The sequence below is a fragment of the Macrobrachium rosenbergii genome, chromosome 45 (assembly GCF_040412425.1).
Source record: "Macrobrachium rosenbergii isolate ZJJX-2024 chromosome 45, ASM4041242v1, whole genome shotgun sequence".
Classification (NCBI taxonomy): Eukaryota; Metazoa; Arthropoda; class Malacostraca; order Decapoda; family Palaemonidae; genus Macrobrachium; species Macrobrachium rosenbergii.
In genome coordinates this window covers 19,597,538-19,620,206 of record NC_089785.1, presented here as the reverse complement: position 1 = coordinate 19,620,206, position 22,669 = coordinate 19,597,538, and the positions used below count along the sequence as shown (strand labels likewise).

Below are 22,669 nucleotides of genomic sequence, written 5' to 3'. Positions count from 1 at the left end.
ATGGCAATCAGTCAAATGACTCAGTAATATTGATGGCAATCAGTCAAATGACTCAGTAATATTAATGGCAATCAGTCAAATGACTCAGTAATATTGATGACAATCAGTCAAATGACTCAGTAATATTGATGGCAATCAGTGAAATGACTCAGTAATATTTGTGCTAGCCTTTCAAATGACTCAATAATATTTATGGCCATCTTTTAAATAGTTGAATAATATTGATGGCAATCTTTCAAACGATTAGGTAATACTTATGGCAATCAAGATTATCATTTGATAGTCTTCTGTGACACCAAACTTTAGTGAATCATTGAATTTTACATCAAGTAAAATCTAAACTATTTGTAGATTATACAGTATAATTATTGTAATTATTCAGTGATTACACTAAACAATCAACATATGCTATTAGGTAAACTGATAAATTCCTTTAACATTATTGAATTCCTCTTTTTATAAATTAGATAAATAATTTGGTTAGATTCCTTCGGCCCAGCATGAGGAAACTCTAGCGTCCTTAAAGGCTATCTGAGAATCCTTTCGGTGGCCAACTTTTGCCATGTTATTCCGAAGACAATGCGTTCCCCTCCTGGGGGAAGAATCCGGCAGGACTTCTTGAAGGATTTTATGTCCTGTTTCAGAGAAGGGTTCGGGCCGTGGGAGTTGTCTTAGGAATTTTATGGGAAAGACTTTTGACCAGAGTTACACTTTTGGCAATTCTTGACACAAGTAGGGCAGTAAAGTCACAGATACTAATTGTTGCTGTTTATGTCAGTGTCCTGTTTCTGCTTAAGAAAAAAACATTTATCACATAAAAAAAGTTTTTATGTAAGCGTTTCCTTTCATGGGGTTAGACTTGCAATTGGTTGTCTCGAGTCTCCTCCATCCAGTGCATATTCTGATTGAAATTCCATCAGGTATAGGTCTTCTTCTGTCCCCTAATTCTATCCCTTCCTCCTACCTCTATAATCCACTGCTTTTCTAACGTTAGTCTTCCATTCTCATCACATGTCCAAACCATTCCAGTCTTTGAGATCTCGGTATGTTTTCCAGCTCCTGGACACCAAAGTTCTCTGCCAATTCTTCATTCATAAAACAATCTTTCTTTCACACTTTGGCTATGACTATTGATATTCTATGGCAACACATTTTCAAAATGTCCTCCAGGTTCATTCTGAGTAACCAAGTTTCTGCATAGTGTAGCGCAAGTCTTGTGTACCATTCGTAAACCTTTGCAGTGTCTTGTAATTGGGTATTTTTTATCTCTTTCCATTTCACATTGGCTGTGGAAATTAATTACCATGTTAAGATACAAGGTTCTGTGACTGTTTCTTTCCTTCTGCCATGCTTTGGAATTCTCTCCCTACTTCTGTTTCTCCCGATTACTACAAATTTTATTCTTCCAAGAGGTTATTCATTTATCGCTTCATTCACTGTGAAGCTCATTTACCTCTTTTTCCTTCCTGTTTATTTTTGTTGTGTACTTTGGACCTGGGCTACAAAAATACATGAGGCTGGCCACCCCATTGTAGAAGCCCACTCACTGTTTGACCTCTTAGGTCTCATTGTAACTTAATATTTATGTGCCTGACGAGATAGTAACCCATTGCCTCCCACACCAGTATTCCACGCCCTGTTGCAGGTTTCGTAGATTGGGTTGTGAAATGAGGATTGCTAACCTCACACCCTTGCCTAGTGCGATCACGGTAATTTTAAGGTGGTCACCCATCCAAGCTGTGATCAAGCCCAACGGCGCTTCACCTATGGGAAGACCAGGGGCAAACCGAACATAATTATTACTGGGCGAGGATGAAACTGATGGAAATTAATTTTGGACCCAAAAATCCCCGAAGCGAATTTGATAGATAATGACCCGGCGAGTTTATCTCGTCTATTTTAATTACTTGACGGGAAATGCAATAATGAAGGTTTTGCTCGTTTATTTTCATGTGTACTATCACCCCCTCCCTCTCTCTCTCTCTCTCTCTCTCTCTCTCTCTCTCTCTCTCTCTCTCTCTCTCTCTGGTCGCTGCTTTCAGAAATGAAGATTTAAATCGGTTGGGCAACTTACATTGATAATCTTTTTTCCAAAAATAGTTAGAAACCTAGTAACTCTCTCTCTCTCTCTCTCTCTCTCTCTCTCTCTCTCTCTCTCTCTCTCTCTCTCTCTCTCTCTCTCTCTTGAGCCAAAATGATTGGAATTGAACATTAATTCCCAAGAGCAACTTGCAATGATAATCCTTTTCCGAAAATATGTAGGAATCTAGTAACTCTCTCTCTCTCTCTCTCTCTCTCTCTCTCTCTCTCTCTCTCTCTCTCTCTCTCTCTCTCTCTCTCTCTCAAAGGTATTGCCTTTACCTGCTATCAAAAAATCTTCACAGTATGCACGCGGCAATGTGAAGGATTTGCGGGAGAGAAAAATAGAAACGTTTCTCCTTTAAACTATCCCCCCCCTCTTTCCCCCTCCTCTCCCCCTCCCCTCCCCTCAAGTGACGCTGGATCCTGGCGAAAACGTGAAACCAGGACCCGGGAAACCGAGGTAGGAGGAAGAAGAACGTTGTAGTGGCCTGGCCTCTCTCTCTCTCTCTCTCTCTCTCTCTCTCTCTCTCTCTCTCTCTCTCTCTCGTATTGTGAGTTTGTAAACAAACTTTCTGCATTGTCCCTTCGTCCATCTCTTTGTGTCGTGGAGGTCTTCTGCAAGGAGGGAATAATGATGCGAGCTTTGTGTGAGTGGGCAGAGGAGAGAGAAAAACAAAGGGTTTGGAGAGCACTGACAGAGAGAGAGAGAGAGAGAGAGAGAGAGAGAGAACGGTATTTGTGGATAAGGAGATAGGCAGTCTTTCTGGTTTCAAGCGGAATCTCTCTCTCTCTCTCTCTCTCTCTCTCTCTCTCTCTCTCTCTCTCTCTCTCTCTCTCTCTCAGATAAGCATTCGTTCTGATAAGGTTGCAGTAGAATATCCTCTCTCTCCTCTCTCTCTCTCTCTCTCTCTCTCTCTCTCTCTCTCTCTCTCTCTCTCTCTCTCTCTCAGATAAGCATTCGTTCTGGGTTGCAGTAGAATATCCTCTCTCTCTCTCTCTATCTCTCTCTCTCTCTTAGATAAGCATTCGTTCTGGGTTGCAGTAGAATATCCTCTCTCTCTCTCTCTCTCTCTCTCTCTCTCTCTCTCTCTCTCTCTCTCTCTCTCTCTCTCTCAGATAAGCATTCGTTCTGGGTTGCAGTAGAATATCCTCTCTCTCTCTCTATCTCTCTCTCTCTCTCTTAGATAAGCATTCGTTCTGGGTTGCAGTAGAATATCCTCTCTCTCTCTCTCTCTCTCTCTCTCTCTCTCTCTCTCTCTCTCTCTCTCTCTCTCTCTCTCTAGCATTTTGTCGAATTGATGTTTCTTGGGAGCCTTACCAAGAGGGCAAATCATCTCCCTCGAGGTGTTGAGAAACTTCAGAATTTAGGAGAAAAAGAAGGATATTTTTGTAAGGTCCTCTTGTTTTATTGTGAGATATTTTTGTTGCTGTTTTTTTTTTATCTCCTCTGTGTCTTGTTCTGAGATACAGAAGATCAAGTAATCCGGGGCGTCTCTCGCTCTGAGAGATACGTGGTGGAAAAGAGAGAGAGAGAGAGAGGTGCATTTGCAAAGAAATGAATGCTAAAAAATGATAGGTTAGATCTATATAATTTAATATAATAATAATAAAAATTATTATTATTATTATTATTATTATTATTATTATTATTATTATTATTATTATTATTAATCTAGGGAACGGAGAGGGAGACAGTGATATGGAGAATGAGATGCCGGTAATGATAAAACTCAAAAAATACAATATGTAAAATAACACAAAATATGTACATAATGTTGAATAAATATTATCTTAATCTTTGTCTGTCTTCCAGAACTACAGTCACTCTGGCGGTGACAAAGATTTGACAAATAAATCAATAAAACCTGAAACAGAAGATCATGTTTGCGTTTACAAACATATTCATGTTTCCCTTGCGGGTGGAATGAGTTCTGTCTTTTCCACCATGTCTTGTGCATTATGGCCTAAATTTCCCTTTGAGAATGGTCTTCATCTTAGCTCCTTTTTTTTCCCCATGATTTTGTGGGCTTGTTAACTGATCTTCGTCCGTTCCCATCACATGTCCAGACCATTCCTGTCTTTAAGCAGCCTCGTTTTCATGTAATAAGCAAGTTTACATCTATATTTCCCATCAGTAAATAAAATTTAGTAGAATGGAAGACTCGTCATAAAAGAGACATGCAATGAAACATTGATTTAAGAAGGTGAGAGAGAGAGAGAGAGAGAGAGAGAGAGAGAGAGAGAGAGAGAGAGAGAGAGAGAGAGAGAGAGAGAGAGAGAAAAAAAGACGTATTGAAGATCCTCAGAGTAAAAGCGATAGATAACCACTGTAAATAAGAAAAGAAATATAGTCAGAAGAAAAAATGTTGAAAAATGGAGTCGATGTATATGTGTTGAGGAGAACCTTAACGGACTGCAAAAGGAAAAGGAAAAAGTATAAATCAAAAAGAAATAAATCATGTTACGTGTTGCAAGTCGCAAAGGAATTGTACCTCATGCTGTACGTGAGCCCCGAACTATTCTTCAGCATATACTGCTTTGGAACACACACACTTACACACATATTGGCATTCAGTCAATGTGATAAATTTTTCAATAATTCCCCCAGACATACGGAACTCGAAGTCAAAAAATGGGTTCCCCTCTCTCTCTCTCTCTCTCTCTCTCTCTCTCTCTCTCTCTCTCTCTCTCTCTCTCTCTCTCTCTCTCTACCACATTTCGATGCTTAGAAGAAATGTATTTAACCTTAAACTGGAAACACAATAAGAATTTTCTCTCTCTCTCTCTCTCTCTCTCTCTCTCTCTCTCTCTCTCTCTCTCTCTCACTAAATTTCGATGTTTAGAAAATATTTAATTGTACTTAAAATGGAAATACGATTAGGTATTCTCTCTCTCTCTCTCTCTCTCTCTCTCTCTCTCTCTCTCTCTCTCTCTCTCTCTCTCTCTCTCTCTCTCTCCACAGTTCGATGCTTAGAAGAAATGTAATTAACCTTAAACTGGAAGCAATAAGAATTCTCTCTCTCTCTCTCTCTCTCTCTCTCTCTCTCTCTCTCTCTCTCTCTCTCTCTCTCTCTCTCTCTCTCTCTCTCCAAAGGCACCTGAGCCTCACTCAACTCCCAACTTTTACACATAAATAGGTCATTAATCCTCTCTGGCGGCGTGGAATTTTTATCGAGGCAACGCTTGCAAATGAACAAGAAGTTTCCGGACCGCGGAGTTTGTGTACCATCGTTCTTGCGGTATTCTAAGCGACAGGGGACGCCCTTGCGTATGATTTTTTCAGCAAAGAAGTATTTTATTATGATGGTTGACGTGAGGGCGTATGTGTCTGCTATTTGTTTTTTTTATTTTTTTTTTTTTTTTGCTCGTGCAGAGCTAGGGGAGAGAGAGAGAGAGAGAGAGAGAATATTTTTCCAAAGAAGATATATTTTAATATGATTGTTGATGCTGTCTGCATTTTTTTTTCTTTTTTTTTTTTTGCTCATGCAGACCTGGGGTAGGGAACAGAGAGAGAGAAATAAATTCGACGAAAGTAATATATTCTTTATATACAAGAGCGGTTTGTTGTAATTGTTAATTGTTTGTTGACTTTGTCTGCGTCGTTATTTTTAAGTCTTTTTTTTTTTATCTGAAACTTGACCTTTTATGAATACTGAAATATACCTCTTATTAAAACTGAATTACAACTGGATGGAAGATCTATTCTCGCACAAAGTCATTCTACACAAAAGAACATTTTCTTTCCATTAAGATTCAAAATTGTATTTATCCTGAACTTACAAATAAATTCTTCACATATGGAAATATTTACGCTCAGTCAGGTTTCCAAACCTTAATGAATAAATTCTGAAGATATCTGAAATATGGCAAATAAGTTTCTTGAATATACAATTTGACAAATTTCTTAGGTATCGAAAAGTTATCAATAAATTCTTCATGTCTCTAAAACTTGATGAATACAAATGAGCCTGTATCAGAAATTATACCAAGTTTTGGATTTAAACCCTAACCAATAAATTCACTTAATTTGGAATCAGAAATCAAGTGTATTCTTCAAGAATCTGTAGATTGACACATCTCTGATATATGAAACTTCTCAAAATCATTTTTAGGTGAATAAAATTTGTTAAATTCTGTAGGTATGCATAGAAATAAAAATAATGAATTGGACATTTAAAATCAGTAACCTGTCATCTGACATAAGTTTTGTGATGTCTGAAACCTTACAGTCATTTTTAGGTGACAAACATTGCAAATTCTAGAGCGGTTCAAAAATTTAAAATCAACGAATTGGGCATTTGAAAACTCATAAACAAATGCCCTTTACTATATCTAAGAATTCGCAGATGAATTCCCCATTACGTAAAAAACATCACAAGTCATCACGTCACTTTGCAAAAAAAAAAAAATACAAAAACATTTTTACAAACGACCAGAAATATTTACAAGCCCCCATTTGGCAACTCACTGTACCTGGTAGAGGGAGGAGGGAGGGCCACGACGTATTGACGGTTGCCTTAAAGAAGGTCAAGAAAGGCTGTTATCAGGGAACCCTCCCATTTGTTGGTGGCTGCGTCTCAGGTGAAACCTCTCTTGCAAATGGCGGTCAGAGGCAATTGGTGTCATTGTGCCGAGCGCATCCATTCTGGCCCGGGGTCCTATTCGGGTCCATAGTGCGGTGGCGAATGGAGTCGTTGATGGAGGAGGTATCGCTGAGGTAGGAACTGGAGGAGGTATTAGGTAGAGGGAAACAGTGGAGGTGGAGGAAAGAGTGGACAGGTAATGGAAGGGGGTTAGGAGAATGAAGTAAAAGGAGAGGGAAGGAGATAAAATAAAGACCAAATATGGAATTACACACACACAAATATATATATATATATATATATATATATATATATATATATATATATATATATATATATATATATATATACATACTGTATATATAATGAACCACGTATTTCACAGAAATAGATACCTGACTCACATCGGGATCGAACCCCGATCTCTCGTTTGAGAGACCATGGTTCGACCCCGATGTGAGTCAGAAAAATATGTTACAAATATATACAAATATATATAAAACCTTAAATTCAAATTAACTATTATACATCCCCTTACAGCTTCCCTATAAGGAACACTTAACGTGATCTTTTGACCTTCACCTACAGGTACTTGGGTGACCTTAGTATGACCTATTGGCCTTACCTTACAGGTACTTTGGTAACCTTAATATGACCTTGGACCTTCACTCACAGGTACTTGGGTGACCTTAATATAACCTTTTGACCTTACCTCACAGGTACTATGGTGACCTTAATATGACCTTCACATACAGGTACTTAGGTGACCTTAACATGACCCTTGACCTTCACTTACAGGCACTTGGGTAACCATAATATGACCTTTTGACCTTCACATACAGGTACATAGGTGCCCTTAACATGACCTTTCGACCTTACCTTACAGGTACTTGGGTGATCTTAATATGACCTTTTGGCCATACCTTACAGGTACCTGGGTGACCTTAACATGACCTTTCGACCTTCACTTATAGGTACTTGGGTGACCTTAACATGACCTCTGACCTTACCTCACAGGTACTTGGGTGCCCTTAACATGACTTTTGACCTTCACTTACAGGAACTTGGGTGCCCTTAACATGACATTTCGACCTTACATTACAGGCACTTGGGCAACCTTAACATGACCTTTCGACCTTACCTTACAGGTACTTGGGTGACCTTCAGCCCCCAGGTATCGGAAGACACGGCTGAGGAGATTATCAGCGTGGCGTACGAGGCCGGCATCAACCTCTTCGACCTCAGCGAGGCCTACAGCGGAGGGCGAGCCGAGATCCAACTCGGCAACATCCTCAAGAAGAAGAACTGGAGGAGGACCTCCTACCACGTCATCACCAAGGTCTACTGGAACTCCAAGTGAGTTGGGGGCGGGGGGGGAGTCGAGGTTTGACCTCGCGTGATTTTGGGATCCTTGGCGGGTGAGGGCGATCTGGACTTTGCGCGTTTTTGGGGGTCCTTGCGTGAGAGAGAGAGAGAGAGAGAGAGAGAGAGAGAGAGAGAGAGAGAGAGAGAGAGAGAGAGGAGGAAAGGACGCAATATGCCTTGAGAACCAGAAGATTGTTTAGCTGACCAGACTCAAATGCTGGATGTGGCCAATCATAAAAATTTGGCAATTTATTTATACATTTTTATCTTTTTTTTTTTTTGCCATTAAGAGGAGAAAGAGGTGGATGTCTGAGAAATAGGAAGAGGAACAGGGAATATCATATGAATATAGATTTGCATATTATCGATTCCTCTTTTTGTTAAGTTCATTTTGTTTTTAGAAAACGGATGAAAAATCCTCGCTTCTCAAATCCTTGTCAGCAGGATTGATTGAGCCGTTGTTCAATATCCTTTCGTGCCAGGAAACTGTCGGAAATCCTTTTGCGTTTTATTTTAGGTTTCTGTACAGTAGAAAAAATAATACTTCTGAAAAAGCACAAATTAATTGTTTGGCATTTAATAATGTCTTGAGCAGATGCTTATTCCCTTTGGCTCTTCACATATAAATTTTTACGCAGCAAGAATATCTTTTTAGTAATACTAGCGTTTATCCAAATTGTTCGATATCCCTTATTTTATTTAAGATTTTTGTACATTAGAAATATATTTCTGAGAAGGCACAAATTGAGTGCCTTTGGTGCATCGGGTACTATAAATTGTTACGCGATAAGAATCTCTTTTTAAAAAATCGCCATTTTTATGCATCCATTCATTCTTTTCCTAACAAAAATATCCTAAGGATATTGAACTACATTTCAAGACTTAACCGTCGCCCAGTCCGGGCCAAAATCGTCACAGCATGGATACAGAACTTATAAAAGCATTAATTTAGCAATTTTATCATTTATTTTTGGAACGTTTCCCAGGAAAACGTCTTCCCTCTTGCGATCAGAACGTTTGGATTTAAAAGAACAAATCGCTGTGACGAACGTTATATAGACACGTATCGGACGCGATTTGCATTATTTTGAATCGGAAATCAAATATTCGCCGGAGGCTCCGTGTCGATCTCGTATCGCACGAGATAACAAATAGTTTGCTTTTGAAAAGTTCAAATGTTGACGCCTCTGTATTAGGGAAGGTGTAACTTGATATTTCAGGGTTGTCGAAAAACAGTAAGCGATGAGGGTTTGATTTGTTGTGAAATTTGCAAGGGAGATTCAAGTGGGCGGTGAAGTCGGGTTGAAGCGTTCTACGTTTGATATTGTGTATGGATTGCTTTTGTTGCTGATTTTCTCTTTCCTTTTATTTCTCTTTCTTAGTGTATGAGGAGGGAGACTGTAGTGTGTGTGTGTGTGTGTGTGTGTGTGTGTGTGTGTGTGCTGTAAAATGAATCTCAAATAAATGTGAGAGAGAGAGAGAGAGAGAGAGAGAGATTGTAGTTTGTGTGTGTGCGTGTGTGTCTGTAAAATGATTCTCAAATAATGTTAGAGAGAGAGAGACTGTAGTTTGTATGTGTGTGTGTGCTGTAAAATGATTCAAAAATAAATGTTATATAGTTAGATAGAGAGAGAGAGAGAGAGAGAGAGAGAGACTGTAGTTTGTATGTGTGTGCTGTAAAATGATTCTTAAATAAATGTTATAGAGAGAGCAATGTGCTTTGAAAATCAGAAAGGACGTGTAGCGATCTGTAGACGAAAGTGCTATAGAGATATGGCCAATCATTAATTTTCTCATTTATTTACCTGTTAATTTATTTGTCAAATAAACAAATAAATGGGTTCCAGTTTCAGCGGAATAACAGCATACTCGCTTAAATTGAATTTTAATTAAATTTACTGATCAACAGCCTATTATATCCGACTTGCAACTGAAAACTGAAGGCCATTGCTTTGATAGAAAATGTCTGCTAGAAAGTGTGCATATTTTCAATAGTTAATTAATGATTGGTTAAAATCCTGAGAAGCAATTTATAAGCTATTCAGGATTATTGATTATGAATATGGACTTTGTGGGAGAATGTCTTCTTTATAGCCACAGCTGAATATAAGCAATTTCATATATATATATATATATATATATATATAGAGAGAGAGAGAGAGAGAGAGAGAGAGAGAGAGAGAGTCAGTATATGGCGACGACGTCTGAACTTCAATATTGAATTAATATTTCTTCTTCCGATATGCATATTCAAAAACTGGCCGTCAGGGGCTTCGGGAATTACGTGGAATTTTTATCGGGAATTTCTAAATTGCGACCAGGGGCTCTCATTAATGGTCCTTGCTCTCTCTCTCTCTCTCTCTCTCTCTCTCTCTCTCTCTCTCTCTCTCTCTCTCTCTCTCTCTCTCTCTCTCTCTCTCTTGGGATGAGAATATTTATATCAAGGATTTTATCTCTCTCTCTCTCTCTCTCTCTCTCGATCGATCGATCGATCGAGCATGAGAATATTTACATCAAGGATTTTATCTCTCTCTCTCTCTCTCTCTCGGGATGAGAATATTTACATCAAGGATTTGATTTCTGTAAAAGTGTGCAAAGGCTCACTTACAATTTACTTAATACGACAGAAGCAAAGACACTTTATAAATAACTCAATTCAGCATGACGAAGAGAGAGAGAGAGAGAGAGAGAGAGAGAGAGAGAGAGAGAGAGAGAGAGAGAGAGAAAAATTATCCTTCTCGATTTTACAGCACAGGCTTCATGTAACCTGAGAGCACATTTTCTATGTTCCCGGCGCTAATGAATCCGAGATCATCTAATTACAAACGTTAGGAAGCTGATTAAAATGTAGCGACGCTTCTGCAACTTAGTCGTTGAAGAGAGAGAGAGAGAGAGAGCGCACGTGTATGAATCCCATGAGCAGAAAACTTCCACAACATGGACGGATTCATACACCTACACAGATGCCATCTGCAGAATCCACACTAGCGTCTCATTGGGTCCATAAACAAGGCGTGGGTCTTGCAGCCTCATTCCCCAAGACTCGCTGAGAAACAGGGAAGATTTACCATACCGTCTCCAACTCAATATATATGTATATATATAAATAATATACATTTTTATTTATGTATTCTATTTATACACACATATATAAATATACAATGTTGTGTGTGTGTGCACGCGCCCTTACCTTGGAAAAAGTACTCTTCAATTATCGTGGAGCCTTTGAGTTAATGCCTGGGTGGATTACACAAACAGTCGGGGTGGAGACGAATTTTGCTACATAGCAAAATGTTGATGTAAAAAACTTGGAGTATAAAGAAAAGGGGAATAAAAAATAAATACACGAAAAACGAAAAGAAGTAAAAGAGACACGAAAAAAGAAATACGAACGCGATAAAAATGAACGGGGGGGGAAAAAAAGAAGAAACGCGTAAAGAACGGAGCGAATAAAAGGTGAGAAAACGAACGAGGAAAGAAAGAGGGATGTAAAGGGAGGGAGGGGGGAGGAAAAAACAGGCAAGAAAAGAACGAGGTGCATAAAAGAAGAGGAGACAAAAGGGAAGAGAAAGGGTGGAAAACTGTGAGCTTTTCTGACGTGTCTCTTCCACCTCTGGAAATTCGTCAGTGGCTCGGGATTAGCCCGGAAAACGTTTCTTTTTTATAAAGGTCCTCTTGAACATTTGCCCCAGAAAACATTTGTTTTTATAAGTTTATGATTGGACGTTTACCTAGCAAACGTTTCTTTTTATAAAAGTACAGTTGAACATTTGTCCAGCAAACGTTTCTTTTTTATAAAGGTAAATGTGAACACTTTCCCGCCAAACGTTTCTTTTTTTATAAAGGCAAAAGTGAACATTTGCTCAGAAAACATTTCTTTTTATAAAGGCAAAAGTGAACACTTGCCCACCAAACGTTTCTTTTTATTAAGGTAAAAAAGTGAACGTTTGCCCACCAAACGTTTCTTTTTATAAAGGTAAAAGTGAACATTTGCCCACCAAACGTTTCTTTTTATAAAGGTAAAAGTGAACATTTGCCCACCAAACGTTTCTTTTTATAAAGGTTCAACTGAACACTTGCCCAGAAAGCGTTTCTTTTTGTAATGGTACGGGTAAACACATGCAAACCAAACGTTTCTTTTTATAAAGTTAAAAGTAAACACTTGCCCACCAAACGTTTCTTTTTTATAAAGGTACAGGTAAACACATGCCCACCAAACGTTTCTCTTTTTTGTGGTACGAGTGAGCACTTGCCCAGTGAATGCTTGCCCAGCAAACTTACTTTCTTTTTTTTTTTTTAAGGTTAAAGCCGAACACTTGCACTGTGAGAAAGAGTTTTGTGAATTTCAGCTGGTCAAACTTTCTAAAATTATTTAGCACAGGTAAACATTTTTCTCGACAACGTTCCTTCTTGAATAACTTACTTTCTATGCTTTACATCGAGACTGTAGTTGACGTCTCATAATTTTGCAAGAAAGTAAAACAAAAAAATACGTTTCATGCATCATATCAAAGTCTCAACAAAAACTTATTATTAAAAGTTCAGCAAAACTTTCGTGCTGTTCAGCAAAACCCCACACGAACGTTGCACAGATGACTGCGAAGCGTCAACGAACTGTTCAGCCTTGCTAGCAAAACCTTTGTTTATCCAGGTGCAGTTGAACACGTACCAAGAAAACGTTTCCATTTATTAAGGTACCAGTGAACACTCACCCAGCAAACGTTTTATTTTTTAAAGGGCTCGGCCGAACACCTGCACATTTGGAAGTGGTTTTGTGGGTTTCAGTTGCTCAACCGTTTTTTATTTTAATTGTACAGTTAAATATCTCTTCAAACGTTTCATTCTCTGTGGCAAAACCTCGACACCTTAAGCAGACGTTTCATGTCTACAAGAAATGTTTAAAAAAACGTTTTATATGTTACCACAAAGCTTCAACAAAAACTTATTAATAAAACCTTAAAAAACGTTCCGTACAAGTCAGCAAAAACCCCAAAACGAACGTTCCACAGCTGACTGCCAAACGTCACCACAAACGTTTCAGCCCTTGACAGCAAAACCTTCGTTTATTTATAGAAAGAGAATCGCAAAACTACGGGGAGGGGGATGGTGGTGGGGGTTAGGGGGGGGGGGAATCACAAGTCGACGGAACGTCACTCAGAGGAAATTGTTACGTTTTGCCATGATGGATGGTCATGAAATACAAAAAAAAAAGAAAAAAACAAATTTGACGAGTTGATTACAGTTGACCCTCCCAGACCCGTGCCATTTTGGCTTCTTGGGATTATGATGTTTGGGGGATTTCATTGGTCTTCTTAGCAGCTGTTTCGCTTGTTATTTGCATGAATTGTGAGAGGAAAGGGGGAATGAGAGAGAGAGAAAAGTTAAAATAGAGAAAGATTTCTTGTTCATTTCCTGGTCATTCTTTGATCTGATTTTGTATAATTATATATATATATACATACACACACACACACACACACACACACACACACACACACACACACACACACACACACATACCATGCTGGGAATTTGTAAAATCTTAAACAATGCTCAGTCTTAGACTACTGAAAAAACTCCAAGACATTTTCCGCTAATCGTTTCCTTTAATCGTCGACACAAAGTAATGATAAATCGTCGAATGATTTCTCCCTGGCGTAACAGCTTAGAATAGTCGAGATACCTTCCACTAAAAAAAAAAAAAAAAAAAAGCTTGGAGAAAGGGAGTTACGGAACTCGGCGTTTGATTCGGGCCAATAGTAGTAATACTTTCCCCAAATGCCTTGCTAAGTTTCTCAAATTCACTTTTACGAAGAAAGTTAGGTTTAAAAATACCTTAGTCATTGTGCGGGCGTGTGTGTGTGTGTTTATTTTTTGTGTGTCAATTACGATTACGTCCTTTTGATCTCGCCTTAGAGAAAAGGTAAGGAATAAAAAAAAAAATACTCTGAAATTTGTTTGAGAGAATATCTCGAGTCGTCCGGGGGTCGAGTGTTTTTGTGGGAGTTGAATCCGCGCGTCTCGGAAATCATCGTTCGCCCTCCCTCAATCTTTCGCTCTCGTCTCTCCGATTGAGAAGCTGTTGACTTGCTATCAGCGAGGCATCTGTAGGGAGGGATATTTCGTGCATTTCTCCTCCTTTCCGTCGATGTTTCGTCTCTTAGTTTCTTGTTCTTTCGCGGGAGGAAGTGGACGAAGCGACGTGGAAACCGGACGGTACTTTCTGGAATTTTACGTTTTGTTGCGGAGGCTCCGCTCAAGACGACTTTTATTTTTTCTCCGGAGTTATGAAAACACTGGTGTATTTCTTTAGGTCTCTCTCTCTCTCTCTCTCTCTCTCTCTCTCTCTCTCTCTCATAACATATATATATATATATATATATATATATATATATATATATATATATATATATATATATATATATATATATATATTATATATATATATATATATATATATATATATATATGTGTGTGTGTGTGTCATTGGCACATGCGCCCTAGTGCCCCGTTCTTGCCCAGGCCGAAGAAAACAAAGGAAAAGATGTTTTATTAGACTTTATAGAACATTCATTCCTGGGTAGAAATTAACATAAAGTTTGCCATTTATTTCGAGGCCGACGGCACCGGCGACTTAATCCACACCATTAGGCCAGACCTGAAGGATAAGAGATCGAAGTGAAACATGAAAATCACGTTTAACCTCAAAGGAATCGGGAAAACCCAAATGGGAAACCAGAAGCAGAGATAGAGTTCCGTAGACTTCAGGAGAATTATTATTATTATTATTATTATTATTATTATTATTATTATTATTATTATTATTATTATTATTATTATTCAGTAGAATAATAATAGAAGAGAAAGAAGCAGACACGAACCAGAGCCTGGTCCCCGTAATTGTGTAACAAGGTCGCCTGGGGGTGTAACCTTCTTCTGAACCTTAATTGAAGTTTGAAAAGTTCAAGATACGTCAATCATTTTTTAGTTTTTCAGTTGTTTAAAATACTAAAATATAATCAGACGGATGATAATTACCTTTTAAGTAATTCTCAATAGCAAAGGTAATTATGCAAATTAATGTAATCGTTATATTCATCTCGAATTATATTGTAGTTACATTTTCACAAGACTTTAATTAGCAGATGACAGCTTCATCTTTAATAATAAATATCAAGAATAATATTTATTAACATGTTAATGTATCTTTATTTTCACACTAATATTAGCAGGTTACAGCAAGCATTTTGTAATAATGTATATCAAGACTATTTATCAAGAATGTCATCAAGAATAACCCCAACATAATAAAATGTATGCAAAAAATATTCATCAAGAATAAGCCAATATAATAAAATATATCAGCAAAATATTAATCAAAAATAAGCCCAACATAATATAGTATATACAAAAATATTTATCAAGAATAAGCTCAGCATAATAAAATATATACAAAAATATTTAACAAGAATAAGCCCAACATAATAAAATATATAAAAAATATTTATCAAGAATAATCCAACACAAAAAATATATACAAAAAATATTTATCGAGAATACGCCAATATAATAAGATATATCAGTAAAATATTTATCAAGAATAAGCCAACGCAGTAAAATATATTAGTAAAATATTTATCAAGACTAACCCAGTATAAAAAAATATATATCACAAAAGTATTTATCAAGGATAAGACAACGTAATGAACACCAATTAGGTAATCGCCTGGTACTTAAATAGAGTAACTATTAATTAGAACGATACAGAGAGGTGCCGATAAAAAGGGGGTCTTAATTAAACACATCTCTCTCACAAGAGGCCATTTTTCACTCCCCAATAAACCATGAATATGGAAATGAGAGCCCTAAGCCTTAGGATCCAACGCTCTGCCTAACGCATTAACCATTTATTATTATTATTATATTAGTTTTCTGTAAAAGAAAACTATTGTGCCGGCTTTGTCTGTCCGTCCGCACTTCATTCTTTCCGCACCTTTTCTTTCTTTCCGCACTTTTTCTCTCCGCCCGCAGATCCTAAAAACTACTGAGGCTAGAGGGCTGCAAATTGGTATGTTGATCATCCACCCTCCAAGCATCAAACATACCAAATTGCAGCCCTCTAGCCTCAGTTGTTTTCATTTTATTTAAGGTTAAAGTTAGCCATAATCGTGCGTCTGGCAACGATATAGGACAGGCCACCACCGGGCCGTGGCTAAAGTTTCATGGGAAGCGGCTCATACAGCATTATACCGAGACCACGTAAAGATAGCTGTTTTCGGTTGCCTTGATTATACGCTGTACAGAAAACTAGATTGCGCCTAAGAAACTTCGACGCATTTTGTACTTATTATTATTATTATTATTATTATTATTATTATTTATTATTATTATTATTTAAATCAGACCTTTGGTCGTTTCACTGTTTCTTAATTGTCCTCGGGGTTGTAGCATATCGCTTATGGATGAGGTTGCTAGATCCGTGCTGTGCTTTTTTATATATATTCGTTCGTTTATTTATGTAGTAATTTTTTTTTTACAAAACCTCGTTAATCCCTGTTCACAGATAGAACGATTTGTGCGGGTGGGCCTTATGTGAACCAAGACCTACGTATGTGAACGCTCTTAGCACGCTACCAATGAGCGATGTATATATATAAAGAGAGAGAGAGAGAGAATGTGTGCCCGTATAATATTCGTCCATTGTTCTTCATATCTCCGTTATTTGTTTTTCCTTCTGCCCTTCCCTTCCTCTGCAGAAACACATTTTCTTTTTCGCTTTTATATTCCAGCAAAACATTTCTCTGCCATTTATTATTTGTTGTCTCCTCATTTTATCTCTGTACCAATAATTCTCTCCCTCTCTCTCTCTCTACAGTTCCATATCACTCCCCTTCACTCATTATACTGTATTTTTTTTTATTTTCCAGAGGCGATGAGCGAGGTCTGTCTCGCAAGCATATCATAGAGTCTGTCAAAATGTCCCTGGAACGACTGCAGCTCGATTACGTGGACGTCATCATCATACACCGAGCAGACGACATGTGCCCTATGGAAGGTGAGAATTCCAGGAAGTTCTTGGTTTTTGCGGTAGTAAGGCAGATGGATCTTCGCTGGCGACAGTTGTGGCTAATTGTGTTCCAGGCACCTGTTTGTTAGTTGGTTTTAGTGGTTCAGTATGTTTTCCAGGTACCTCTTTATTAGGTGGTGGCAGTGGCAGTGTGTGTTCCAGGTAGCTCTTTGTTGGTGGTGACAGTGATAGAGTATGTGTTCCAGGCAGCTCTTTGCTGGTGGTGACAGTGACAGAGTATGTGTTCCAGGCAGCTCTTTGTTGGTGGTGACAATGATAGAGTATGTGTTCCAGGCAGCTCTTTTTTGGTGGTAACAGTTATAGAATATTTGTTCCAGGCACTTCTGTATTAGGTGGTGATAGTGACAGATTATGTGTTCCAGGCAGCTTTTTGTTGGTGGTAACAGTGCTAGAATATGTGTTCCAGTCAGCTCTTTATTAGGTGGGGAATGAGACAGAGTATGTGTTCCAGGCAGCTCTTTGCTGGTGGTGACAGTGATAGAGTATGTGTTCCAGGCAGCTCTTTGTTGGTGGTGACAGAGCAAGTGTTCCAGGCAGCTCTTTATTAGGTGGTGAACGAGACAGAGTAAGTGTTCCAGGCAGCTCTTTGTTGGTGGTAACAGTGGTAGGATATGTGTTCCAGACAGCTCTTTATTAGGTGGTAACACTGACAGAATATGCGTTCCAGGTAGTTCTTTATAAGTAGGGACAGTGACAGTATGAGTTCCAGGCAGCTCTTGACAGTGATGGAACATGTGTTCCAGGCTGCTTTTTTCAGGTCTTGATAGTGATACAGAATGTGTACAAGACAGATTTTAAAGGTGGTGACACAAAGAATATGGGTTCCAGGCAGATCTTTGTAGATAGTGATAGTGATATATTATGGGTTCCAGGCAGCTCTGTAAAGGTAGTGATAGGGGTACAGCATTTGTTCCAGGCAGCTCTATGTGGGTCTTGATAGTGATACAGTATGTGTTCCAGGCAGCTCCTTGTATGTCTTGGTAGTGATACAGTATGTGTTCCAGGCAGCTCTGTAAAGGTAGTGATGGTGGTACAGTATGTATTCCAGACAGCTCTATGTGGGTCTTGATAGTGATACAGTATGTGTTCCAGGCAGCTCCTTGCGTTAGGTAGCTGTGAGTGATTATGTTCCAGGAAATTCGTCATTAGGTGTATTCAGGTACCTCTTCGTTTGTGCCAGTGGCGACTGAGTGAGAGAGAGAGAGAGAGAGAGAGAGAGAGAGAGAGAGAGAGAGAGAGAGAGAGAGATTACGCTAATTGAATGTATTTACTCTTAAAAGAAAGAATTCCCCCAAACAGCTCATTTTGATGGTGGTGCAAAAAATCTCTGAAAAGTCTTGATTGAAATCGCGAGCAGAAGAAGAAGAAGAAGAAAAAGAAATAAATTTGCATCGTTCAAGCCAGAGAAAAAGATTAGGGAGATGATTAGACTCTTTATGAAAGAAAAGAAGTTGAGTGGAAATTTCAACTTCAAAGAGCTCTCTCTCTCTCTCTCTCTCTCTCTCTCTCTCTCTCTCTCTCTCTCTCTCTCTCTCTCTCTCTCTCTCTCTCTCTCTTTTGATGTTTAGAAGAAATGCAGTGTACCTTGAATTGGAAATACAATGAGAAATCTCTCTCTCTCTCTCTCTCTCTCTCTCTCTCTCTCTCTCTCTCTCTCTCTCTCTCTCTCTCTCTCTCTCTCTCTCTCAAGATTTTAATGTTGAGAATAAATTAATGTAATTTACCTTAATCTGAAAATATAATGAGAAATTTCTCTCTCTCTCTCTCTCAAGATTTTAATGTTGAGAATAAAATAATGTAATTTACCTTAATCTGACAATATAATGAGAAATTTCTCTCTCTCTCTCTCTCTCTCTCTCTCTCTCTCTCTCTCTCTCTCTCTCTCTCTCTCTCTCTCTCTCTCTGGAGATTTTGATGTTTTAAAAGAAATGTAATTAACCTCAAACTTGAAATACAGTTGGAAAAATTCTCTCTCTCTCTCTCTCTCTCTCTCTCTCTCTCTCTCTCTCTCTCTCTCTCTCTCTCTCTCTGCAGGCATTCACTCGAAATGAAATTCATATTAACCAAAAGTTAATGACTAAACTTAACAAGTAAAAAAAAAAAACGAAACCTCAATGTTATCAACTGCAGGAATCATCACGAAGGCTTAGCTGTGATGTAAAAGCGACGACCAGTTGTTGTCAATGCTGTTGTTGTTATTGTTATTATTATTTATGTTGTTGTTATTATTATTATTTATGTTGTTGTTGTTGTATTTGTTGTTTTGGAGTGGTGGTTGGACCGTGCAGTCAATAGTATAGTAGTCCGGGTTATAGGGAGGAGAAAGGGGAGGGGTGAGGAGAAAGGTGAGGGGGAGGAGAAAGGTGAGGGGGAGGAGAAGTGGGAGGGGGGATGAGAAAGGGGAGGGGGAGAGTGAGGTATATAGGAGAGTGGGTTTAGCGTTTAAAGAGAGATACTCTCGTAATGAAGACTTCATCTGCTTTCGAATTCCTGGAATCCCAAAAGTAGGAATGGGGGGGGCGTGGGGTGGGTGGTAATGGTAGGTGGGGGAGGGGGTAGGGGCTGGGCGATGCCTGGGCATGAGGCAAGAGAAAGATGGAGCGGAAAAGTAATTGAAAGAGGAAAGCAGAGGAAGGAAGGAAGGGCGTAAGGAGTGGAAATAGAAGAAGAGAAAGTGGGTGATTAAGATGAAGAAAGAGAAAGCAGGGGAAAGGAAGAGTAAATAGCATAAAAAAGAAAGCAGATGAAGGTTGAGCTTCAGTAGTATGAAGAGAAAGCAGAGAAAGGGAGGTCGTAAGTATAGTATGAAGAGAAAGCAGAGAAAGGAAGTTCCAAAGTAGGAAAAAAGAGAAAGCATGGATAAGGAGAGCGTAAGCAGCAAAAGGAGAAAGGTGAGAAAGGAAGGGGCTAAGTAGTAGAAAGAGAAAGCAGCTGGAGGAAGAGATTAAGCAGTAGAAAGTGAAAGTATGGAGAGGAGAAAGCTCAATAGTAGAGAGAGAAGCAGGGAAAGTATTCATTGTTTATGAGTGATAAAACTATTCGTTGTTTATAAGTGATAAAACCACTCATTTTTTATAATTGATAAAACTATTCACTATCTATAAGTAATAAAAGTATTCACTGTCTATAATTGATAAAACTATTCATTGTCTATAACTGATAAAACTATTCATTGTCTATAAGTAATAAAACTATTCACTGTCTATAACTGATTAAACCATTCATTGTCCATAAGTGATAAAAACATTCATTGTCTATAAGTGATAAAACCATTCATTGTCTATAAGTGATAAAACCATTCATTGTCTATAAGTGACACAACTATTCATTGTTTATAAGTGATAAAACAACCTATCATAATTTGTTTTGACTTACAAAACGCAACTCCAAAAACCCAGCGCCATCAACATCAAAGGGAACCGCCCCCGGCTTCGTGCAGCCATTTGAAACTGAAATGGCTGGGGAGACATTTTGAATTAAAACGGTTCCCCGAGAGAGATTCCACGGGAAATGACAGTGGAATAGAGACATTTTATTAAATTATAATGGTTCCCCGAGAGATATTCCTTGGGAAATGGCTGTCGAGAGATGTAAATTTTAAATTAAAATGGTTCCGAAGAGACAATTTAGATAAAAATGCTTCCCGAGGGACATTTGAAATTAACCTGGTTAATAAGACAGACTTCAGATTAAAATGTTTCTGAAGAGACGTTCTGTATAAAGCTGCTCTCGAGGAGATAGCCTATTTGAAAATGGTCTGATAGATTTTTTTTAAATTAAAATTCTTTTTGAGAAAATTTGTAAGTTAAGATTATTCCAGAGAGACATTTTGAATTGAGGTGGTTACGGGGTTGAAGCCAAAAGAATGATTGTGTTTGTAATAAGTCTTACTTTCCTTTTCAGATGGTGTTATTGTATATCTTTTTAATTATGTAGGAAAGCTATAGACCCACACCTTAAAGTAGACCTTGGGAAAACAGAAGTATAAATAGAATTCCAAAGGTTATTCCCAATTTTTAGATACTTTGCAAGACGTGTTTTTATACTGAAATCACTATTTTTAAATAGTAAAAGAAAATTCTGAAATGCTAAATATACAAATTCCTATCTTTCGAAAAAAATTTGTGCCTGTGATTTTTGTAACGGTGAAGAAACAAATTGTAAATTATTAAATATCAATATTATTATTATTATTATTATTATTATTATTATTATTATTATTATTATTATTATTATTATTATTATTATTATTATTATTATTATTATTATTATGGTCCATAGGCTATTCTTGATTTTGCTCAGGTTTTAAAAGTTAATTTTGTGTCCGTTTTCAGATTTTCTAAAACTTGGAACACTAATGTCGCTCTCTCTCTCTCTCTCTCTCTCTCTCTCTCTCTCTCTCTCTCTCTCTCTCTCTCTCTCTCTCTCCCTCCCCCAAAAAACAGAGGTAGTCCGGGCAGCCTCGCATTGTATAGAGCAGGGTTGGTGTATGTACTGGGGAACCTCCCGGTGGTCCGCCGTCGAGATCATGGAGGCGTGGACCAACTGCCGGCAGTTCAACTGCATCACGCCCATCGTGGAACAGAGCGAGTACCACCTCTTCTGCAGGGGCAAGACCGAGCTCTACCTGCCGGAGATGTACAACAAAATTGGTGAGACTTTTTTTTTTTTTTTTTGTCGGTCAAATTGGTTTAGTAGTTATTTGCACTTTTTGATCTGAATTGTAGTACACCAGAATTGGTGAGACAGTTTTTTTTTATCTCTCAAATTGTGTTAGTAGTTAATTGCATTCTTTTTATCTGAATTGTACAACAAAACTGGTAAGACTGTTTTGCATTTTTTCATCGCTCAGATTGTTTTCGTAGTTATTTGCAATATTTTTTATCTGGATTGTACAACAAAATTGGTAAGACAAGTTTTTTTTATCACTCAAATTGTTTTCGGTGTCATTTGCAATTGTTTTTTTTCTGAATTGTTCCAGCTGTTTCTGTACTTATATGCTACAAAATTGGGATGCACAAGAAAATTGGCAAGACTTTATTTTATTTATTTACTTGTCTGAATTGTTCCAAATGTTCCAGTTGTTTTCATAGTTATTTACTACAAAATTGTGATGTACAACAAAATTAGTAAAACAAATTTTTTTGATTGCTCAAATTGTTTTCATAGCCATTTGCTACTAAATTTTATCAATAACATTGCTAAGACGCTTTTTTTCTGAATTTCGCAATTATTTGTTACACAATTGTGATTTACAACAAAATTGGTGAGGCGCTTTTTTTTTAATCGCTCAAATTGTTTTTGTAGCCATATACTACCAAATAGTGATGTACAAGAAAATTGGTAGTACTTGTTTTTTTTTTTTTTATCTAAATTGTTCCAACTGTGTCCGTAGTTATTTGTCACAAAATTCTGGTGTACAACAAAATTGGTAAGGCTATATTATTTTTCTCAATCGTTCAAATTGTTTTCGTAATTATTTATAAATTTTTTTCTGATTCGCTCTAACTGTTTTCCTAGCCATTTACTGCAAAATTGGGATGTACAGCAA

At 37.9% G+C, this 22,669-nt stretch overlaps 1 protein-coding gene across 23 annotated transcripts in view; it reads left to right on the top strand.

Moving 5' to 3' along the window:
* The window catches only part of Hk (Hyperkinetic), a 489,203-nt gene that overhangs the window by 429,966 nt on the left and 36,568 nt on the right, over window positions 1-22,669 (top strand). For all 23 annotated transcript variants that reach the window (XR_010850478.1, XR_010850481.1, XR_010850477.1 and 20 more), the window contains 3 exons: window positions 7,814-8,021; window positions 16,958-17,085; window positions 21,564-21,770. Coding sequence is in view for 11 of the 23 variants with exons in the window: in XM_067088608.1 (XP_066944709.1) it covers window positions 7,814-8,021; window positions 16,958-17,085; window positions 21,564-21,770 (543 nt within the window). In the remaining 12 variants the exon portion in view is untranslated. The remainder of the gene's footprint in view (window positions 1-7,813; window positions 8,022-16,957; window positions 17,086-21,563; window positions 21,771-22,669) is intronic.